Below are 21,574 nucleotides of genomic sequence, written 5' to 3' on the forward strand. Positions count from 1 at the left end.
GCTCAGTGGAATTACAGCACGCACGCACACACACACACACACACACACACACACACACACACACACACACACACACACACACACACACACACACACACACACACACACACGGAACAAACAATCGTATCAGCTCAATGATCCAGTTTGCACGACAACAACAAAAACCTTCTACGCAGCCGCTCATTTTGTATTATGATATTTATTCATTTGTTTAGTGATTGTTTATTTCTTTAAAATAACGACCCTCTTTATCACGTAAATTTTATTAGATTGTAAAAATGTTATGGTTAGGGTTAGTTAGTTTTTTTTGTTGCAGGAGTGAATACTTTTTGTGAAGCAGTGACTTTTAGCCGATTTCGTCCAGTTGTATTACTGCGCGGTATTTTTTTTTTTTTCAATCTTAGTTCTTTTATCTCATCCGATGTTTTATGGAAATCGTTCTGACGTCCTTGTACTTCACAGCAGAGCAGTGCAGTATATGACTGAAATGTCAAATTTCGTTGTCATATTCAAGATGACAAAACAAATGCCGAAAGTAATTCCAAGACGTTCAAACTAAAATTCTAGTCGTCTTGTCAGAACACAAAGTGTTTGCGGAACGAAAAGTCGATGGTGTTCCGCCTCGGACGCCTTTCAAAGCTGGACTCACACTCATGTGCTGAATTTGGTAATGTTATGACAGTTTTCAAAGTATTCCCTCTCTTCGAAGAAGGTCTTTCTAATAATTCGTCTGAGTGAAAGGCGATAACTTTGCCACGATGTCCGGCAGTAGGGATAAGCTCTCGGCGGAGGTGGTTCTGGGCTTTCTGGAGGATGCGGAGCCGTGGCGCCTTCTGTCGCCACAGTTCCCCAGTAAAGTTGGGGGGAAGGCGGCGTGGCTCAGCCTCAGAGGCCTGCCTGAGCTACCGGAGCTGGAGTGTGAGATGTGCCGCCTGCCTATGGTCTTTCTGCTGCAGGTTAGTGGCGTTTGAGGGAAATTTAATGATCCTTCTTCATATTTTTTTGTCTCGAAAATTCACATTGTGTTGACACAGCTGTTACTGCTGAAATTGAGACATTGGCAGCTCAATTTCTATGTCTGTCAGCCAGCATTTAGTCTTGAATGAATCAGATGTGTTTGTCTTATCAGGTTTATGCTCCAATTTTTGGTCAGGACAGATGTTTCCACCGAACACTTTTTTTGTTCTGCTGCAAATCTCCTGAGTGCTACAAATGCAATGACAGTCGCTGCATGAAAGGTAAATTTGTTTTTTGAAATTTCTCATCATTATTTGTATTGCTGTGCAATAGTATACCTGACAGCAAATGGTCTTAAAGCCTTAATCTTCAGTGCAGTGTTTCCTCCTTTTGCCTTCCTTCCTTATTTAGATTAAATACCTTCTTGTATTAATGCATAATTTTCTTCATCTTGTTTCAGTTTTCAGAAGTCAGCTACCAAGGAGGAATGACTTCTACCCATTTGACCCTCCACCAGGTCTGTGTGTGTTTACCTGGATGTCAGCTGGAAGTGTAATGTATTGTTTTGTGTCTCAGTGGATTTCTTGTTCACATAATCATATAAAAGTTGATGACAAAAGTTTTGTCATCAGTTGTGCATCTAGTGGACTGAATTAAAAGGAAAATATTAATATATTTGGATTCCTCGGAAAACAGCTGCTTAATGCTCCCAAGATTTTTTAGTATTCCGACATGTTCAAAGACAGGAATTTAGTCATTGGTCCGAGTATAATTACATATTTAAGAATTCTCAGTCTTTGGTTTTTCATTTTTTCCCCCCAGAGGATGAACCTCCTAGTGAGCCAGAACCAGACAGCTGTGTGCTGCCCATCTCTGGATTGAAGCTCTGCTGGGTCTGTGGTTGTCCCGGAAGCAAAGCTTGCTCCCGCTGTCACAATGTGACCTACTGTGGAAAACACCACCAGACACTGCACTGGAAGCACACACACAAAAGGGAGTGCTGTAGCCAAGGTGGATGTTCTTTATTGTATAATTCAAATTAGAGAGATGTCTCTTCTCCGATGGTTTACATTTTAACACCAGCCGCAGACACGAGGAAGCAACAAGTCTCTCTCTTGTGATTGTCTTTCTGTACAGAAGCATCCACTGCTAAAGGACCCCTCTTCCTTTTACCTGAATCTGAGCTCATCACTGAACCTGAAGAGGATGGGAAAGAAGAGGAAGAGGAAAAGGAGACTGAAGCAGAGGAACCCTCACTTTGTCCATCGTTAGCAGAAGGTAAAGCCTTAATATCTTACAGCTTGTTGCTTAAGACAATACTTGATACGAGGGGGAATAAGGATTTAACATAGGTAATAGATAAACACTAAATTTAAACATTGTTTTCCCCTGTTTGAATGTTTTTTCTTTTTGGTCCACACATTCTAAAGATTTGTGTTTTTATTTCCGACCCAGGTCTCACAGAGACGGACCTGGAGGAGATGGCCATGCATGAAACAGAAGACAACAAAGTGTTTCAGCATTTTAAAAAGAAGATTGCGCCAGAACCTCACCAGGTTAAAATAATAATAATAAAAAAAAACAAACTCAACTATAAGATATGAGAATATGAAATGAATAGTTGCAGTCATTGTATCTCCATCTCCATTGTTTTTGTGTGCTCAGGTGGTGCGTTACAGTCGGGGGGGCTCTCCTTTGTGGGTTTCCTCACAACACATTCCCTCTGCACAGGATGTCCCACCGTGTCTCTGTGGTGCCCAGCGGACTTTTGAGTTTCAGGTAGTCACATTTAGAACATCATAGTTTCTGATGTTTTCCTTAGCTTTGAAATTATTTTGAGAATAAAAGACTAAAGTAAAAAAAAAAAACTTGCTTTGGACTGATTAAGTGGATAAATACCAGGCTTGATCTCATACCAATATTAAAACTGTCAGTCATGCAGTGCAGGATTCAATTAAAATGCATGTTGCATTTCCAAATGTGTGTCCGCAGGTGATGCCCCAGCTGTTAAACAGCCTACAAGTGGACTCCACAGGAAACAGTATTGACTGGGGGACTCTGGCTGTGTACACATGCTCTGACAGCTGTGAGCGCGGTGACCAGTACTGTCGGGAATTCATCTGGAAGCACGACTTCAACTCAGAACAACACTTACTAAACAAAAATACAAATGGAACAGCGCACGACAGAGCATAAGGCACAGCGTTGGCTCCACACCCTTTACTCTGCCATAATATATTATAGACATTTAAAATACAATCAAGTCTTTTCTGGCTTCAAGTCAGTTTCATCTATTGTCATTCGAAGCAAGGACTTCCTTTTATTCTGGTCTGTGTTCAGTGAATGGAAACAATGACTTAAATGGCAATACATCTTAACGGAGTACTTTTGACATTTGCACACAAGCTGCCATAAGATTGTGGTTAGGACAGAATGACTACAGACAAACTGAAGACAATGTTCGTCAGACTTGCATTTAGAAAAAATTATTGTGGTTGAAAAGGAAACAACTTCAACAGAAAGATGTATATATGTACACGTTTATTCACAGTGAAGTAAAAACAACTGCAGAGGAATTGCATTTAGCTTGGCAAATGTTGAGAAAAGTATTAATACTAAATGTAGTTTTAGTATCAACGTCTCATCTTCTCTGGTATTATGTTGTGTGTACAGACATTGGACACAGTTGATAAAAATTCGACAGTTGTGGTTGCATGTGATTTCCTGCACGCACACACACACACACAGTGCTCCAAGCAGTAAACTACTTTTTGGTGTGGCCGAAGAAAACCAAACCAGTCTCACAGGCTCAAAAGGACCCTTTTTATGATTAAAATAAAAATTAAAAAAACGGACAAAAAATACTAAAGCGCAGACACACACGCACGCACGCACGCATGCACACACACACACACGCTGCTCCAAGCAGTAAACTACTTTTTGGTGTGGCTGAAGAAAACCAAACCAGTCTCAGAGGCTCAAAAGGACCCTTTTTATGATTAAAATAAAATATTTTTTTTAAAAAAAAGAAGACAAAATACTAAAGAAAAATGTGACCGTTCAACTTAAATGAGAACAATGAACATAGTCATGAGACAGTTTCATTGTCATCTATCTATATTTTGTGAAATTAGTCAGACCCCAGCTGAGACAGACCGTTAAGGACAAATAAACTGGACAATGATGGTTTTGCCACTTAGAAGCAAAATATCAAAGGCAATTAAATGATTCTTGAGTTGATTCCATTTTAAGTAAATTTTTATGACAGGACTGAGTTGAACAAGAATGATACACTCCAATAATTCTTAATTAAAACTTGGGAATGAGTGATTAAATAAAATAAAATGGGAATCTAGAAAGTATTTAAAAAACAGTTTAAAGGGGAAAAACAGTTAATCTGTTTATCAACAGTTGCGACTGTTGCTATACTAGTCAGTTTGTACATTTTTACAGTCTTATTTACAATCAGGGATGTGATAGATAAACGAACGAGTTGAAAAAATAAATGCACTTGTTAAAAAACAGAACTGTTAAAAATGCACATTCTAAGAAAACAAAAAACGTTGTGAAAACCTTTTCTGACAATTTCCTTGAACAGAAAATGCACATCCCTATAACAACAGCCCTTACAGCAGTCCATTGTGGAGTTCACCCAACAGGTGACACTAAATGTAATTTAAAAAATACAGACAAAAGGATGATGTTCATCATGGGATAGTAAAAGAGTGAACTACAGGTCCTACGTTGTTTTGCGGAAGCCTTTCAGGATGGGGTAGATGTTTTCAAACGCTTCGTAGATCTCTGCTCTCACCTTGGCACCTTTAGAACAATGATGAAAGTGGAAAGCATTTCAACCATCAACACGCTTGGCTCTGAACAGGTCATGACGGGGATAACTCTTATAATTACATGTTCTTTGTTAGTGAGCAGAATGCAGCCAGTCTCACCTGTGAGCACAACTTTCCCAGACACAAAGATGAGCAGGACAATTCTGGGTTTGATCATTCTGTAAATCAGCCCTGGAAACAGCTCCGGTTCATAGCTGAAACAGAGAAGCCCCTTTTCTGTAAGCATTACAGGTTTGAGTTTCTTTATATAATAGCCCTAAATGTCACTCAGATAAGAGAGTCATAGAGTACCTATCCTATCAGGGTGGTGTAAAAAAGAAAAAAAAAAAAAAGAACTCTGGAAACTGAACAAACCTGCTAAACTGTTGATGTGTGAGGACTAATCCTTCCAGACGGATGGGGAACTTCACATCACAGCTGCCCACCATGTTTTGAATCTTGAAGTCCAAGAACTTTGCAGGAAACCCGAGCTTCTGCACCACACGAGCATATTTTCTGGCAGCTAGCCGCGACTGTTCCTCACTAGAAGGAGTCGATGTGACACAAACAGGAAGATTAAGCAATGGGAGCAATGAGAGACAAATGATATTAAGAATCATTTGCCTTGAAGGAAAAACAGTAACATACAATTGGCTGGTATATTATCTACATCTGCATGACCTCTGACCTTTTGGCCCCTGTGCAGACCATCTTCCCAGAACTGAAGATGAGCGCAGTGGTCCTTGGTTCTCGTATTCTCATGATGACAGCAGCAAAACGCTACGAGATATCAAAATAAATTAACATACTGACAAAAAGACCTAAAATGTTAATGTAACTTTACAAGGCCAAACCTTAGGGTTGTACTCGGCGTTCCTGGCTCTCAGAGCAATGGTTTTCAAGTCCAGTTTACAGCCGAGATTCACTGTTGATACTATGTTTCTAATTTTGGAGGAAAACGTAAAATAAAAAAAGTATTTCAGCAAACTTTTTTTTTTTTTTTAATCCAGTGGTTTTAAATAGCAAGAATGGGCAAAAAAAGGCAATGTGGTGCCACGAGATACAGTACTTTGCCATGTATTTTTGTTTTCAATATTCCGTAGCTATGTTTAGGTAAATAGTATCTGAATGCTATAGGGCTATGAATTGACAACAAGAACTCTGCAAGTGACGATTGACAAAATATGCAAACAAGCCTGATTGCGTGAGACAACGTGTGAGCAATACAAAGTGGTGTTAACTCTGACAAAGTTTCCAACATACTGTAGTTGAGGTACAATTCCAGAGCTCTCTGAGGCCGGTGTGGCTGGTGTGATGGGGGTCATGGGCGTCAGAGGGGTGTTGTAGAGAGGTGTGTTTCCTGGCAGTGCCGTGGTTGTTGTGCCCGTTACTGTTTGGGAATGGAATAGCTGAGGGGTCTGCCCGGATGTTCCAGGGAGTCCTAAAGAGCAACAGTTGGTTTTTGTTTTTTAAAAAAGGCTCAACATTTCCTTGAATGCAGATGGGCTCTTGTCGTGACCACATTAGTTCTGTGTGTTGTACCTGTGTTTGCCTGCTGTGCCTGCTGTTGCTGTTGCTGCCTCTGCTGTTCCTCCAGTATAGACAGACTGTTGGTGTTCTGGACAGGTTGGGGTGTCAGTCCTGAGCCATAAGGCATCATAGGACTGAAGAGTGGCATGCCTGGGGTCATGGCACCCTGTAGAAAAAGGCATGGTCGGTCAAGCTCAAAAAACCTCACCAGAGACCAGAAATTGAAGTCACATCGCTTTGGGCTTTCGTGCTTTACCATTGTAAAGGAGTATCTGTTCATTTTCAAGTTCAATGTGTTGGTGTCAGCTAAGATGGTTCCAACATGACTAGGACCAACAATGTTGCTTTACTGACCCATTCAGGCATAAACTCAGATAAGGGATGTGTTGTGCAACAGACCTGGCAGCTAATAGACAGTTAATGTAATTGACAAATATCCTGTGGTTGACTCATTAGCTAATTCCTTGCAGCTCTATCTGCAAAGATGTTAGCATTGTGTTCACATCTTGACAACATGACGTGTTAGGAGGTTTGTTTTGGGGGGTGAATTGTAGCCACTGTCAGCACAGTTTCAAAGTAAATGTCCAATAATTGTCATTAAGTATCTTATGATATGTACATGTATGAATAGAAATATTTAAAAAAAAAATTGGTGCAAATCAATTTCAGCAACTTTTAGCACTCTGTTTAGAGAAAACACACTAATCTAATAACTGTGTGTAATCTTCTGTGTTGGGTCTAACAACACCAGACATTTGTAGAATTACATTAATGTGACATGCAGTGAAATTTCATAGTCAGTGTACATATTCAACACATTAGCTGAAATGGAAAGTTGTTTTTTTTAATTATGTGGTTTTTAATCAGTTCTTGGTCAACTTTATACTTTTTTGGGGGGCAGTGTTGTGCCTTGATTTTCCTATCAAGTCCAGAATGTTGCACATATCAAAGTAGAAGAAAATCCCCCACAATAAAGATAAGTAGTTTTTCACTGTACAATGCACCAAAAGAAAAAGAAAACGAAATTGTTGAGATGCAGTGATGTGGAGCATAACTCAGAGAGGCCACACACTGAAAATAGAGGACAAATCAGACTGGCCTTGACTTTTAAAATATTACGCTGCAGCAGAAAAACGCATGTATATTTAGAGACAGTGCATCAATATAACACAGCTGAAAAAAAGTTCTCGTACAGTTTTTGCATAAAAAGACTCCAGCAGGGTATCACATTAAGTAAAATTAATGATGCAGGAAATTTCGGCAGTGACGAGAGAGAGATTGTGAGTAAAATGACTGATTTGATGTGACAAAGACGCATTTCTTTTAAAAGAACATATTTAGAAATTATACCTGGGGCGATGCCAGTCCCTGAAAGGCCGGTATACTGTTGTTTTGGTCCATATCTGCGGCACCTCCTTCAATTCAGTGGCATCCAGAAGCAGGAAGGACAGAGAACGTCACACAGGAGGCGTCTTGAACCTGAATGCTTTGGGTCTTAAATGAGAAAAAAACAACTTTCCATTATTGTGAACGTAATTTATTCCCTAAATGATAATATAAATTGGACTATATAAAATACAAGGAGGTTCGACCACCCCTCGTTTACATTCTCACTAAATATGAGTTGCAACAGACTTGATGGAATTCTTACAACACTGGCGCGAAGCAATTCTCTGAACTGCTAACCGCATTTTGCTTCCCCATCGGTTAATTTGAACATATGTAGCTACGGTCCTTTTTAGTTCGCCATACGGACATTTGGCATTGTAGCTAATTTTTGATGAGAGTGTCAAAAAAGACTGCAGAATAGAGCATGTCAATACGTTGCCTACATAGAGTTAGCCGCAAAGCTAGTTTTAGCAGCACTATGCTAGCTAACGCTCAGTCGCACGCTCAGTCACTAGAGTCAACAAAATTACATTTTGCGACCAGGAAAAGTTTGCCAATAACGCTTTTTGTCGTCGCAACGAACTGCGTCTTTCGTGAACTTACATGCGACGCACGTAGATGAATGCACTCCGCAAATAAACGTAAATCACACCAAATTCATTCCCGGTCTTCTGCCCCTGCAACCACTCAGAATCAACAACCACTTCCGGAGCCGGAAGTGTCGTCACATTATAAGAACACCATCCGCTGTGTCATAGTTCGCACAACAGGCAGAGCAAAAATGGCGTCGCTGAGTGACAAATCAGTTTGGGACGAGGTGGAAGATGGAATCGGCGAAGAAGTGTTAAAAATGTCCACAGAGGAAATAGTTCAGCGGACTCGTCTGCTCGACAGCGAGATAAAGATCATGAAGAGCGAGGTACTGAGGGTGACCCACGAGCTGCAGGCTATGAAGGATAAAATCAAGGAAAACACGGAGAAGATAAAGGTGAACAAAACCCTGCCGTACCTCGTATCAAATGTGATCGAGCTGCTGGATGTGGACCCCAACGACCAGGAGGAAGACGGGGCCAATGTGGATCTGGACTCCCAGCGAAAAGGAAAGTGCGCCGTCATTAAGACTTCCACCCGACAGACCTACTTCCTACCCGTGATCGGCCTGGTTGATGCCGAGAAGCTAAAGCCGGGAGATCTGGTGGGTGTCAACAAAGATTCCTACCTGATTCTGGAGACTCTGCCCACCGAGTACGACTCCAGAGTCAAAGCGATGGAGGTGGATGAGCGCCCCACAGAGCAGTACAGCGACATTGGAGGCTTGGACAAGCAAATCCAAGAGCTAGTCGAGGCTATCGTCCTACCCATGAACCACAAGGAGAAGTTTGAGAACCTGGGCATTCAGCCACCCAAGGGAGTCCTCATGTATGGACCACCTGGTACCGGAAAGACCCTTCTGGCCAGGGCCTGCGCTGCTCAAACCAAAGCCACATTCCTGAAGCTGGCCGGTCCACAGCTGGTCCAGATGTTCATCGGAGACGGAGCCAAGCTGGTGAGAGATGCATTTGCCTTGGCCAAAGAAAAAGCCCCTTCCATCATCTTCATCGACGAGCTGGACGCAATTGGAACCAAGAGGTTCGACAGTGAAAAGGCAGGAGACCGAGAGGTGCAGAGGACCATGTTGGAGCTGCTCAACCAGCTCGATGGATTTCAGCCCAACATGCAGGTCAAGGTAGAGATTCTGCTGCAAAAACACCACTCAGTGTTTCACATTAAACACATTAAGCCAAGACAGAAAAAATATCGGTAAAACACACATTAAGATTAATCAATTATTAATATTGAAACATGATCATGTATTTTAATACAAAGACAAATTAACTGAAAATCTACCAAAAGTTTTGACTAGAACACAGAAAGCAAGACATGCTGAAAACGGTCACTTCCCGACAAAGTACTGTGAAGAAACTGTCCTGCGAGTACAACTACATGAGTACATTTCTGTTTTCTAGGTGATTGCTGCCACCAACAGAGTGGACATCTTGGACCCTGCATTGCTCCGTTCAGGTCGTCTGGACAGAAAGATCGAGTTCCCCATGCCCAACGAAGAGGCCCGGGCTCGCATTATGCAGATCCACTCCCGCAAGATGAACGTCAGTCCAGACGTCAACTACGAAGAGCTGGCCCGCTGCACCGACGACTTCAATGGTGCACAGTGCAAAGCTGTGTGTGTGGAGGCCGGTATGATTGCGCTGCGCCGTGGAGCCACAGAGCTGAACCATGAAGATTACATGGAGGGAATCCTGGAGGTCCAAGCCAAAAAGAAGGCCAACCTTCAGTACTACGCCTGAGGACACACAATGTGTCTGCATGAAAGTAGAAATAGTCATTTCATGTCAGTAAATGATCAAAACAGATTTGTTCTACACTCAGTGCTCTTGAGTGACGGTGTTTGAGATTGGTTTTTGGTTACCATTGTTTGACTTGCTGATTATTAAAAAAAAATAAAAGTATAAAATGCTGGCAGTGTTCTGTTGCTTCTTTATAAACACAGGGATGTTAGAATTTTCAAGTGATGCGATGCAGTCTTACCACTGCTTTGGTTTTTATTTCTTTCAAAACTCAATATGATATCCAAACATTTCCATCTTGAACTGTTAAAGATTCATACTTTATGTACATTTTGCAAGAAAAATATTTATGTTCAAAAACTTAATCAAAGCTTCTGACATTTATTTCAGGATTAAACATTTGGATCCACAAAAAGTAATAAGACAAAACAGCAGTAGGCTGAAGTTTGTTTGTTTTTTACGTTTATTGAAAATGTAAAAGTAATACCAGAGTACGGATTTAAGGAAAACGTAATGGAAAACCCACAGAGCCAGAGGCTAAGCAAAATAGAGACTTGCTTCTCAGACCAGGAATGATGATCGAAAAGTTGTCATACCACAAAGCCTGAGGGAATGTGGAAGAAACAATGGTGTTCAGCAAGCGCTCCACATATTATTAGGCCATTAAAAAATTCTGGATCAACACTCCTGCTTAATTTGGATGGTAAAGAGCCAAAATGACGTGAAAGAATGGGACTGCTGGTCTTCTCAGTCCTTCCTCAGGGGGACGGTCTTCTCTTCAATGCCTTCCTTTGTGACGATGCAGATACGAAGGGCATCACCAGTGTAAACATCTCTCTCTGCAGCAGAGATGAAGACGTCCGTAACCAGCTGAACTGCCTTCTCCTGAGTTAAGGGAACTTGTTGGACCCCCTCCATGTTTTTGAAACCAATCTGTGGAAAAGCAATTCAACATGGACAAACCTGTATTTAAAATTGTTCTTTGTCTTCAGTACTGAACGTTTCAACCAGTTTAAACAGAACATGTTTTGCATGCGGTGTTCCATTTACCTGGTTGTCAAGCAGTGGCTGTAGCATGGCACTCGCTGATCCTCCAGCCTTGTAGGTGTCTCTCTGGTAGGAGCCAACTGGGTCAAAACTGTACACTGCTCCTTTACCTTCATTAATACACACATTAAATATCATTGATTTAAAAAATGATTTCACAAGGCTAAAATAAAACAATAAGACACGGCTTCCAGGTTGGCCGATTAATGTACATTTCAAGAAACTACCTCTTACATTCTTCGAACAATGTTATAACTTGACACACAAGAAATATTAGACAAATAATTTTCATTATTATTTTTTGTTTAAAGATTTGAAATATATTTATTTAGACCTCTGGAATGAAGCGCTTACCTTCCTCGTCTAGTCCTCCAATGATATTGTACACATAGTAGGGGAAAAACCTTCTCCCGTACAGGATTGTGGACAGCATTGCTGCAATGGCTCCACTGGTCATCGACTTATTGTTTGAGTGTTTGTACATCTGAAGCAGGGTAGGATAGAAATTCAACAGTTAATAACAAAACAACAGTCTCAAAAAACCTGGTTATTAAAATCAAGGAGAAAGGCAAGTGAGACCTGAAAACCTCCTTTTCGCTCTACCCAGACACATTTGTGTTTAACTTCTATCAACTCAAGATTCTACTCCTTGGGGTGCTTATTATATAAAACTTGCTTTGACGTCTCACCTTTAATCTGGCATCGATGATTTTTGTCAGAGTCAGACAGTCACCATGGAAACCGCTGCAGCCAATGACAGTTGTGTCTGTCCTGTGGGGAAACGAAGGGATACACTTTTATGAAACTGTTCCGTTTCTAAATTCATTGCTATTTTTAATGAACTGCTCCATAGACATTTCTTACTGAGCATGGAGGAACTTTCTTTCTACAAATCTTTAATTATTATTTTTTTTATTTTGTTCTCAAATTAAGACAAACTACTTAATACTTAATAGTACTTAATAATTGTAGTGTAATGTAGTGTACAAAAGACTAACTTAAAAAACGAAGACAAAAAAAAAAGACTTGAAATTCTATCATTATACCGCTTAAGAAGAAGTGTTCTCTGAAGCCCATTTCATACAATGACTTTGCATACTCACAGCTTGTAGCATTTCGGCGAGTCCCTGCTGTGAATCGAGTATCCTTCACTCAGCCTTGTGTCAGAAGCAACGATGGCAAAGTCGTCTCCGGCTACAGCAAGTACAGTACTTCGAAAAACACAGTAAAGTCTCTTATTGAGGCTGCACAATCCTCAAAGAATAATATACTTGTCGGTCATTAGCTGCAAGAAACTGAGCGAATGATACGAAACTGAAACTGTTAACGTAATTAAACTTAATTTTCCTCCTTACTCTCAATAGTTAAACGGTTTCATTTGTACTTTGACATTACATATTTTTTAAAAAAAGGGAAACTTAGCCAAGTCTGTAGATCTCTAAGTAACTTTATATTTGTTTTGTTTCCTCCTTTCTTCAGTTAGCGAGTTAGCCTAGCGCTAAGATGTAAACGCGATGCGGCTAACTAGCGAGCAGTTACAATCACACTCACCCTCCATTGAATGCATACGGTGAGAACCGGTGTTCTACGGGGCCGGAATAATGGTAGTCTTTCATCTTCCCAGTGTCTCCAAATGCCTGAGTAGAAAACATTTTTCTACTAAATAATAAGGATTTCGGAGGCTCAGGCCGGTAAAGTCGCTGTATCACTGCAATATGGAAGCTGCTTCTTTTACGATCGGTACACTTGTACGCTAAGCCGCACTATGTGCGACAGCGCCTCCTAAAGAGAATATTGAATACGGCAATGACTTTGACAAATCACCAACGTCGTACTGATTTTAATTCTCATCTGCAGATGAAGAGATGGAAGTTTGAGCATTCAAGTCATTAGAGAGCCATTAGTTTCGTCTAAAACTAGTTTTCACTTATTCAGAGAACATTCGTTTTATAACTGCTGTGATAATTTAAACGTCTGCTGACTTAGAGACGTGTATTTTCTGTAATCTTTTCTACTTTAAGAGAAGAAAGTGTTTATGATATGGGAATATCATCCATCCATCTATTTTCTTACACCACTTAGTTAGGTCGCCGGCAAATAATAAATACAAATAAAAGCCATCTAAAGACAATCTTTCAATAATGAACATTCTTATAATCCTTTTAAATATCAGTATCTATCCAACATGTATTTTGTTTAAACGTTAATGTAACACAATTATTAAACTGTAATTCAAAATAATTCAATCCATGGGAGTTTGGGAGTCAACAATAATATTAGTATTATATACCAAAACAAGTATCTTCTTCAAAATTCATCATTTTACATGCCATTTTATTCACATTGCAATATCTTTCTTTATCATCCTGGTCCTGTACCTTGAATGGTTGATTATAGAAACTAAATCCTGAATGTGTATAACAACAAAACAGAACAACAAAAACAAACCAAAAGCATGCAGTGTGCCTTTTTAATACAGCAGCAGAGTGTTTTCATTCAAAACGAGATTCGAGTCCGCATGAGTCACTAATGACGGATGACTTAGTTTAAAAAAACATCACAAAAAACATTTATTTTTTTTAAAAAATGCACCTGTTTCATCAGTGACAATGACTTTAGCTACTGACATTCTTAACACAATCTGCTTCAAAATACAAAAGTACAAAAACGAATTTCAGAAATTCTGTAAAATATCTTCACTGACAGAGGACTTGTTTGAATAATAGTGGTATATTATAAACGTTTGATAGGAAAATAACATGTACAAACTCGACAGCTACATAGATTACTTTGTACCACCTTTCAGTAATTGAGACCGTGAGACGAGTGATAAGCCCTCTGCATTATCTATGAAAAGGTTTGGATGAATTCCTTCCTACTGGCCTGCTGCATTAAATAAATGTTATAACAATGTATCCACTTTATTTACTTGTTAGGGGGGGGAAAAATCCTAAGAAAATGCATGGAAACAGAACTGCATCAACTGGCTTTTGTAGCGTTGACTGTTCCACAAACACAGCATCCAAAGAGCACCATTCATTGAAAGAGATGCAACAGATTTCCCTGAAAGTGATAAATCACAGCAGAAATATTCTCAGAGACATTATTCACTTTTGAGCACCAAAATTTGTGGTATGAGTCACATTTTCCAACCAGAAATCAGAAATATTCCCTGATGACTGTGATCAAAGTTCAAAAGGAAAATTGTTTCCATCACCAGCTTATTTCATTTAACTAAAGAAAATGAACCACAGGCTATTGTGTGTTTTGTCCTCATGACGCAGCAGAGGTGACACCTTTTCATTTTCTCTGGAACCGAATGTTGCAGTGTTCCCACAATTGTACAGCCCAAATGGAATCATTTAACAGACATGTCCATTTGACCAAGGTACTGAGGGTTAAATGAGATGCTGCTCATTTTTTAGTCGATGTAGCTTTCTTGGGCGTTTTGGCCCCGCCCCTCTTCTTCGGCGTGTTGAAATCTTTGTCACAGAGCTCACACACCCAAAGGCCTGGAATGACAAGAATATGAATGGATTAACAACAAGAAGCAAAATCTGATTGAGCCTAATATGTTTTTAAACGTCTATTGGATTTTTGTTCAAGAGGACATGATTAATTCCCTCACCAGTAGGTATGGAGTCCATGCCCACACAGAATGTGTGGTATCCTCTGTCACATTTGTCACAGAACATCATCTCGTCCTCATGATGGGGCTGCTGACACACGGTGCAGGTCTTACACTCCATACACTGCCAGTGGTATGTCTGGATAACACTAACCAATTCCTGACCCATGTCCAAACAGGATGGGTGGCCTAAAGTTTATGGACACAGCCACATTCACAGTAAAAAAAAACAGGGTGAAATAAAACCAGGGAGCCACAAACATGAGAAGGACACACACACATGAGAAGGACACACACATGAGAAGGACACACACACATGCAGAAATTGAACAGGAAATCAAATGCATACAATTAAAAACAGAACTTTGTGAGCACAGTCAAACAGTTCACTGCCACTTCATTATTACTACTGAACTTTTAAATGATGGAGAATTCAATATCTACTAATACACAACCATTAATCACATCTGCTTCTACCACGAAAAAGGTCTGAAGAGACAGTACACACACAGCTATGATGATACAATGGATGACTGACTTTGCCTACGAAATACTAGACAGGCTTGACAATCATAAGCATTTGAATGATCGTTTCTTTAGCGCAGCTAATGTTGATTTAAAACAGGAAAGCTAAAATCATAGCAAACACTGTTTCAATGGGGACAGTCCTGTGAAATCAAAAGGGCAAACTTACCGCTGTTATCACACTGGGAGCAGTGAATGAGAGCTTCTGGCTTGCCCTTCTTGTTGGCCTCTTTACCCCTCTGGCAAATGCCACATATTGCATTGGGAATGACCTTAGGCTGCAAGGGCAGAATGATGCTATAAAACCACAGGTAACCTGCAGTCATGGACAATATAGTAGTTCAACACAAGGGCCTCTAGAAAACAAGATATAGCTGGGATAACAAGGAACTCTCAACTTTTAGGGGAAACAGCTGCATGTTCATGTAAATCATTTTAAATTGCACTTATATGACTTAGTTACAATTTTGAACAACCTCGTTGATAGTTAGGGAAGGGTTCTACGCAGCTAATGAGAGTCAATGTTGCAGGGAGCAACTTCAGGACACTAAACAATGCTACCCCACATAGAAGTGGACAGTCAAAGAGTGAAGGTCAATTAAAGTTCACCATAGGACAGGAGAGAAAGGACCAGAGCACATGGGGACACTAAAGAAAATTTAAATCAGGATGCAACAAGTAAATGGGGAAAATGAGAACTATTTGACACATTAGCATTATCATAAATATTACAGTATATTCATTGAATAACACAGGAGCATCTCTGAGAAGAGAACTCAACAAGAATGAAAACGAAAATCTGTGCAAATCTCAATTTCAGGAAAAGGTTATTTATTTTCCACTCATTTTAGGCCACTCACGATAGTCAACCTACTTGAAGAAGAGAAAAAAAAAGCCATCTCGCTCATATATGCTTATTGTGAGACAGTAATGACATTCCTTCATTGAAATGTTCCCCAACAGGAAGGGAGCAGTTTTAACTCGGCAGTTGCAAGTCTATGGTGACGGGAGCAATCCACTATGTCTATGAACGGAGAAAACTAATTTTTAAACAGCAGCAGGACAGAGGAATGAGAAAGAGGAGCTGAGCTTAGTCAAACACCCGACAAAAAAAAATCATCAACACTCCCTTATGCCCACTACCTAATGCTGAAATTCAGCGCTTTGCAACCTTCTATACTGGCAAAATTAAAACCATTTTGCACGTGCCAACGGCAGTCCAGTGAGCCAACATGTCTTTCACAATCCAATCAAAAAGATCCATAATGAGGAAGTATTTTACATCTGTCTAATTTGACTGAATCTGACCCAATTAAGGCAGCACAAGAATCGCTGTGCCTTCTGAACATGCAAGAGGACTCTTCTCTTGAGTTCTGAGTCAGGCAGGGTAAACCTGTAAAGAACCCAAGAGCTTTCTATGGTCTCGTATAGAAAAATCATCACATTCAATTGGAGGACTGATTCATACACTGGGACGCACAACTGAATGTGCAATTCATATGGTTTGTTAAAACAACTAATGAATTCCATATAAATCTATGGATTAAATGGTAGCAAGCCTTCATTTAACTGTTAGTAATGATTCCTGTTGACAGCAAAGTTAAAAAAAATAATAAATCTTCATATGCACCACAAAGAACGACATCAACACTAACTGACGTCAAAGTACAACTCAACTGTTTTCAAGCATGACCCTAAAATCCAATGTGTCTGACACATCAAAGTTCACTTTGTGCCTCTGTAGAAAACAATATCAGAGCTGCATACTGTGAAAACAACATCAGGGGGGAAACACAAGTCAATATATTAGGCATCTCCAGTTATTGTAATATAGATCATGGACCCTTCATATATATGTACAATAAAAATGCATTTAATTTTGTACACTTTCTACTGCTAAAGTCATTAACCTGAACATGTCACTTAATAGGACAATCCACATTATATTAGCTATCACGTGACATCCAACATTTATAACATTATGAACATATGAAGAACATTGTGAAGCCAATGAGCCCGTCTAATTTAATGTTGTGTAAATAACTCTTTTATTCATGAGTCAAAGTGCTCTTCAAAAAGCCATTAGTAGTCCCTGCCCACACTGTAGATGGAAGCCACACCAGCAGAAACAGTGTACCATTTATGAACTGCAGTGGATATTTTGAAGTTATGCTTAGTGAATCATTAAAAGAAATAAGAAATCCATTCTTTGAATCTGTTCTTTTTTTCTGAAATTATGATGCTTTGAGAATTCTGCCACAGTACATTGTATATAATTTTTAAGGACCCAACAAATCAAGCATTTAGCATTTTGTACATCTGTACAAAGACATTTTGCCAACTACCTCTGATTCTGACTGCTGTCGTGCCAAGTGTGAGGTCAAAAGCAGCACAACAAATGACACACTATATGAAAGTCAAGTCAGGAGAAACCATAATCAACCATGACAGACTAGTAGCTTTCTCAAACAAACATGGGAGGGGATAATAGGAGAGGACTATGCCCACACCACAATGCCGAGCTGACAGACTTCGCCAGGCTCATCAGGAAATGAGGATCATCCCATCAGACTCTTTCATTTGGTGACATTTTAACAAGTTTCAATGCGAACGAGGTCATTGGATTTAGTTTTTGGTAAAGTGGGCTGTAGAAAACACATGGTTTTCACCTCTTCTGCTGGAGACATACTACAACTGCGTGTTGTCAACATGACTAAAGAAGGGGAAGCGAGTGGTGTCAGCAGAGTCCAAACCCAGACAGACAACATACAGACAGCTTCCAGCTCAGCTCCACTCAGCTACAGTGTGAACAGGGTCAGCAAATGGACATCATGGGGTGAATTGAAGCCCCAGTTGGACAACTATCTCGTAACATTTAGACAACACATTACATTGTGTAACAAAGCAACACACTTTTAGAACATTAGGATTAAGTGCATTCTACATTTCAGTTATAAAGGTAAAAGTTCATGCACTTTTTTTTTCTTTTTTTTTTTTTTAAAGTAACCACAATCTTTGTGTGGCTCATATCTTCTATATCAATCTAACAAAAAGGCTTTTCCTTTGAAAAAAATGAAAAAGGAAAATTAGCAGCCAAAACATCCTGGTACTTGCCATCAAAAGATCTGGTGGGCAAGCAAGGACAAACAAGAGGTATTCTGAAGACATTCCAAAAGGTAAAAAATGAAAGGTTAAAGTTTGTTGTCACTGAAACCCCCCAAAAGGTAAAAGTGCAGTTAAAACGGAAAAAGGGAACAGTTCCTTTAAATTGTTCTTATTGCTTTCAGTCTGTTAGAAAGAGTAGTGGGGAAGGGGGCACTTGGTATTCACAAAAACAAAAAAAACTGAAGATCGGGAACCCAGTGCGTGACTTTGCGTCTGCCAAGTTGTCCCAGCTAAAAAGACGTCAATCTGGAGAAGCCAGAGAACAAAATGAAGAAAGCTAGGGGAGGGGTGGCAGGATGGATGGAGTAAGGGAGTGGTAGTAGTAGAAAGAGGAGGGGAGGGGTAGAAAAGTGCTGCTGCTGTTGTTGGAGAAGAGTTCAGGTTGTTTTGTCCTCTACCTTGTACCCTGGGGTGGCTTTGTGAGAGGCAGAGAGGCGATGGCTGCTGTCTTTTCCTGGCGTAGATGTCTTGTCTTTGCCCTTGGATTTTTGGCCTTGTCCACCCCCACCTTCTTGGGCCTCCACATCTGATGCATTGCCAGAGGAGCTATCCTGAGGAGGGAGTCACGCGTGAGTCAAACACAAAAGTGAAGAAAATTGATCTATTGTCAACTGATGCAGTTCTCTGCGAGTTTGATGTCTTACGGATGAGTTTTTGTTCTTTTTATCCTCATTGCCTTCATCATCTGAGTCTGGTTCTGAGTCCAAGGCGGGAAGCTCTGGGTCGAGAGGAGGCTCATACAGAGCTGTGCTCACTGGCAAATACCGCAATTCATTGGGCGAGTACCTGTAATACACAACATTTAGATTAGCATTAGGAAAAGAGAACATCAAGGTAAAACATTGACACCGCATAGCAAAGTGTCTAATGGACCTCTTGTAGTATTCTTGGAACTGTCCTGGTATGAGGGCCACAGGGTAGGGCACTGTCTTGGTCAGCTCAGGGGCCAGCACTTTGAATCTGCTCTGGGGGACTTGGATAATCTAAAGGAAAAAAGAAATGCAAAGAAAAAAAAAAGAAAAAGAAAATGTGATCCAAAATTCTGCTCTACCACCAATCCCTGCAGAACCTCACTCAGTAAAATCAGTTTTTGCAATGTTGTACTCACATGTGTCTGAAGGTCAAAGTAAGCCCTCCTCTCTTCCATGCGCTCCCTGTTGAAATTGCTGTTGAACTCTGCAGCCTTTTTAGCTGCCTTCTTGATATACTCTGGAACCTTACTGGGCTCGACCTTCTGAGGGTTCTGCTGCTGCATTTGCTGCAAGGAACAACATAAAACACAGATATGGCTAAATATGAGAATGACTACGGAGAACCACAAAGTAATTCCTTCATTTTTGCATACTTACAGAGTACTCCTTATCGATCCTCTGACGCTCTCTTTCTTGCAGTATAACTGAATACTCTGCGTGTTTCGGGGGATACTCTTTAATCATCAGGTCTATCACCTCATCACTCCGCAGAGCGGTCAGACCTAGAAACACCAGAACATACACATTCTGCACCCTTTGATAGCAACACATACGATAAGTACTCACAAATCAAACGGTTCGCAGTTACATCAGAATTTTCTACTAATGTATTCAACTTTTGCTGTGCTGAGCTGGTCTGAGGTGTGCTTCTTACCCAGAGTGCACTGTGTCTCAGTAATGACATTTTGCTCGCGCAGATAAAGCTTCTCTTTATGGGACAGATCTCTCCTCTCCATATCTACAGAGAACCATAAAGACAGAAGATTACTGGAGCTGGAACACCATCATTCTTCTTTACTGCAGAGCAAAAAAAAGGGACCTATGTAGCATAACAACTTACTCAGTATGATCACTATGTTTTGTTAGAGCAATTTAACAGAGAAGAGCAAGTATAATTTGGGTAAAGGTTAGTGAGTACTATGGGTATAACATATAATTATGAAAAATGGATTTTTGAAATGACCAGACATGATAAGATGGGTTACTTTTATCCATGGTTTAGAGAACTATTGTATATCTTACCAGGATACTTCCTTTTAAAAGATGTGACTCCCAGGTACTCGCTGACCTGCTCCTGCAGCATGTAGTACTCTCCTGAGTCATCTGGGGGCCACTTGTACTCTGTGAGGTTCTCTGCTGGGAAGTATGTCAAGCTGGAACAGAAGAATAAAAAAAGAGTTGTGATCATTTAAAACCCTTATTTTCTTTGTGAGCGTGTCAAGCATTGTACAGACTTCGTGAACAACGTTGGTAAGTATGGCACAGCAAAGAGAGACACACAGTAACAGGATGGGAAAAAAAGCACAGTATCACTTTCAAAGTAAAACACGTCATTGAAGCTTCAACTGATCTGTCTAACAAATTTACCCCAAGTCTTGACTGGAGGTGTCACAGCTTCGGGAGCTGTCTCCCGACCCCATTCTTCGCCTTTTAGGAGGCTGACTGCCATCATTGGACTCCTCTTCTATTACATCTTCCTGCAAATGAAAATAACAAACAAGATTGCATTGTTATCAAACGTGCAATTGTATTATTTTTTTTTTTTTTAAATACGGCCAATTAATTTTAATATTCCATAATTCCTTTTATCTATAGAACTTAAACGTGCTGCTGAATTTCGATTTGAAATTAAAGTTTATAAAGTAAATGTATGAAGGCGGTGCGGTAACGGCAACGCACACCAACTCAAACCACTCCAGAAATTAACTTTGTACCCTCAAAAGTAACAGCACAGGGTTTTTTTCCCCTCCAAATATTAATAACAAAGCGGCGCTGCTAACGTCGCTAAGTGATGCTGTTTATGGAGGACGATGTTGCTAAATGGAACTGCTAACACGCAAACTAGCATTGAGCACTGCAGGCAACCATAAAGGAGCTCCGTAAACAAAGGTGAGCAGTGTTTGCATTATTTGTGAGGAGCACATTCTTACCTTTATTGACTGTGCTCCAGGAGTAGCGGGGCTACTATCGCAGGCAGGTCTGGCAGGAAGCACAGCAGCCATTTCCCCCCAAAATTAATCATAAAACCCTGAAATTATCTCCACTGTCTAGCCCTCTTGATTCCTTCTTCGGGCAACGTTTTCTTAGGATGGTTGAAGACTTCGGTACATGTTTTCATGACACCACCTTCTGGACGGGAGTGTACAATGCACTGGACGGGCCGACCGACCGATTCAAGCGATTAAAATC

At 40.3% G+C, this 21,574-nt stretch overlaps 6 protein-coding genes across 6 annotated transcripts in view; 2 read left to right on the plus strand and 4 right to left on the minus strand.

Annotated features, from left to right (window-relative positions):
- ogfod1 (2-oxoglutarate and iron-dependent oxygenase domain containing 1) overlaps positions 1-21,574 on the minus strand; it is a 98,395-nt gene that overhangs the window by 53,259 nt on the left and 23,562 nt on the right. The window lies entirely within an intron of this gene.
- pdcd2 (programmed cell death 2) lies at positions 492-3,969 on the plus strand. The gene is made up of 8 exons (XM_076049733.1): positions 492-956; positions 1,130-1,238; positions 1,418-1,474; positions 1,780-1,968; positions 2,095-2,235; positions 2,413-2,513; positions 2,623-2,736; positions 2,950-3,969. The coding sequence occupies exons 1-8, from the start codon at positions 759-761 to the stop codon at positions 3,151-3,153; spliced, it is 1,113 nt and encodes a 370-aa protein (XP_075905848.1). The 5' UTR covers positions 492-758; the 3' UTR covers positions 3,154-3,969.
- tbp (TATA box binding protein) lies at positions 3,482-8,424 on the minus strand. The gene is made up of 9 exons (XM_076049745.1): positions 8,307-8,424; positions 7,665-7,808; positions 6,327-6,480; positions 6,048-6,225; positions 5,639-5,726; positions 5,473-5,564; positions 5,160-5,327; positions 4,905-4,999; positions 3,482-4,776 (listed from the first exon to the last, which is right to left on the minus strand). Exons 2-9 carry the CDS (start codon positions 7,713-7,715, stop codon positions 4,697-4,699), a joined length of 906 nt encoding a protein of 301 aa, XP_075905860.1. The 5' UTR covers positions 7,716-7,808; positions 8,307-8,424; the 3' UTR covers positions 3,482-4,696.
- psmc3 (proteasome 26S subunit, ATPase 3) lies at positions 8,485-10,223 on the plus strand. The gene is made up of 2 exons (XM_076049719.1): positions 8,485-9,429; positions 9,710-10,223. Exons 1-2 carry the CDS (start codon positions 8,485-8,487, stop codon positions 10,046-10,048), a joined length of 1,284 nt encoding a protein of 427 aa, XP_075905834.1. The 3' UTR covers positions 10,049-10,223.
- On the minus strand, positions 10,410-12,839 carry psmb1 (proteasome 20S subunit beta 1). The gene is made up of 6 exons (XM_076049757.1): positions 12,647-12,839; positions 12,199-12,306; positions 11,785-11,866; positions 11,450-11,579; positions 11,099-11,205; positions 10,410-10,981 (listed from the first exon to the last, which is right to left on the minus strand). Exons 1-6 carry the CDS (start codon positions 12,745-12,747, stop codon positions 10,796-10,798), a joined length of 714 nt encoding a protein of 237 aa, XP_075905872.1. The 5' UTR covers positions 12,748-12,839; the 3' UTR covers positions 10,410-10,795.
- Positions 13,413-21,483, minus strand: phf10 (PHD finger protein 10). The gene is made up of 12 exons (XM_076049707.1): positions 21,316-21,483; positions 20,753-20,862; positions 20,408-20,538; positions 20,040-20,123; positions 19,763-19,887; positions 19,522-19,671; positions 19,287-19,396; positions 19,058-19,199; positions 18,812-18,964; positions 15,418-15,526; positions 14,724-14,912; positions 13,413-14,607 (listed from the first exon to the last, which is right to left on the minus strand). The coding sequence occupies exons 1-12, from the start codon at positions 21,385-21,387 to the stop codon at positions 14,510-14,512; spliced, it is 1,473 nt and encodes a 490-aa protein (XP_075905822.1). The 5' UTR covers positions 21,388-21,483; the 3' UTR covers positions 13,413-14,509.

The sequence above is a fragment of the Nelusetta ayraudi genome, unplaced genomic scaffold (assembly GCF_046127955.1).
Source record: "Nelusetta ayraudi isolate G7.1 ecotype Tasmania unplaced genomic scaffold, CSIRO-AGI_Nayr_v1 ptg000005l, whole genome shotgun sequence".
Taxonomy (NCBI): Eukaryota; Metazoa; Chordata; class Actinopteri; order Tetraodontiformes; family Monacanthidae; genus Nelusetta; species Nelusetta ayraudi.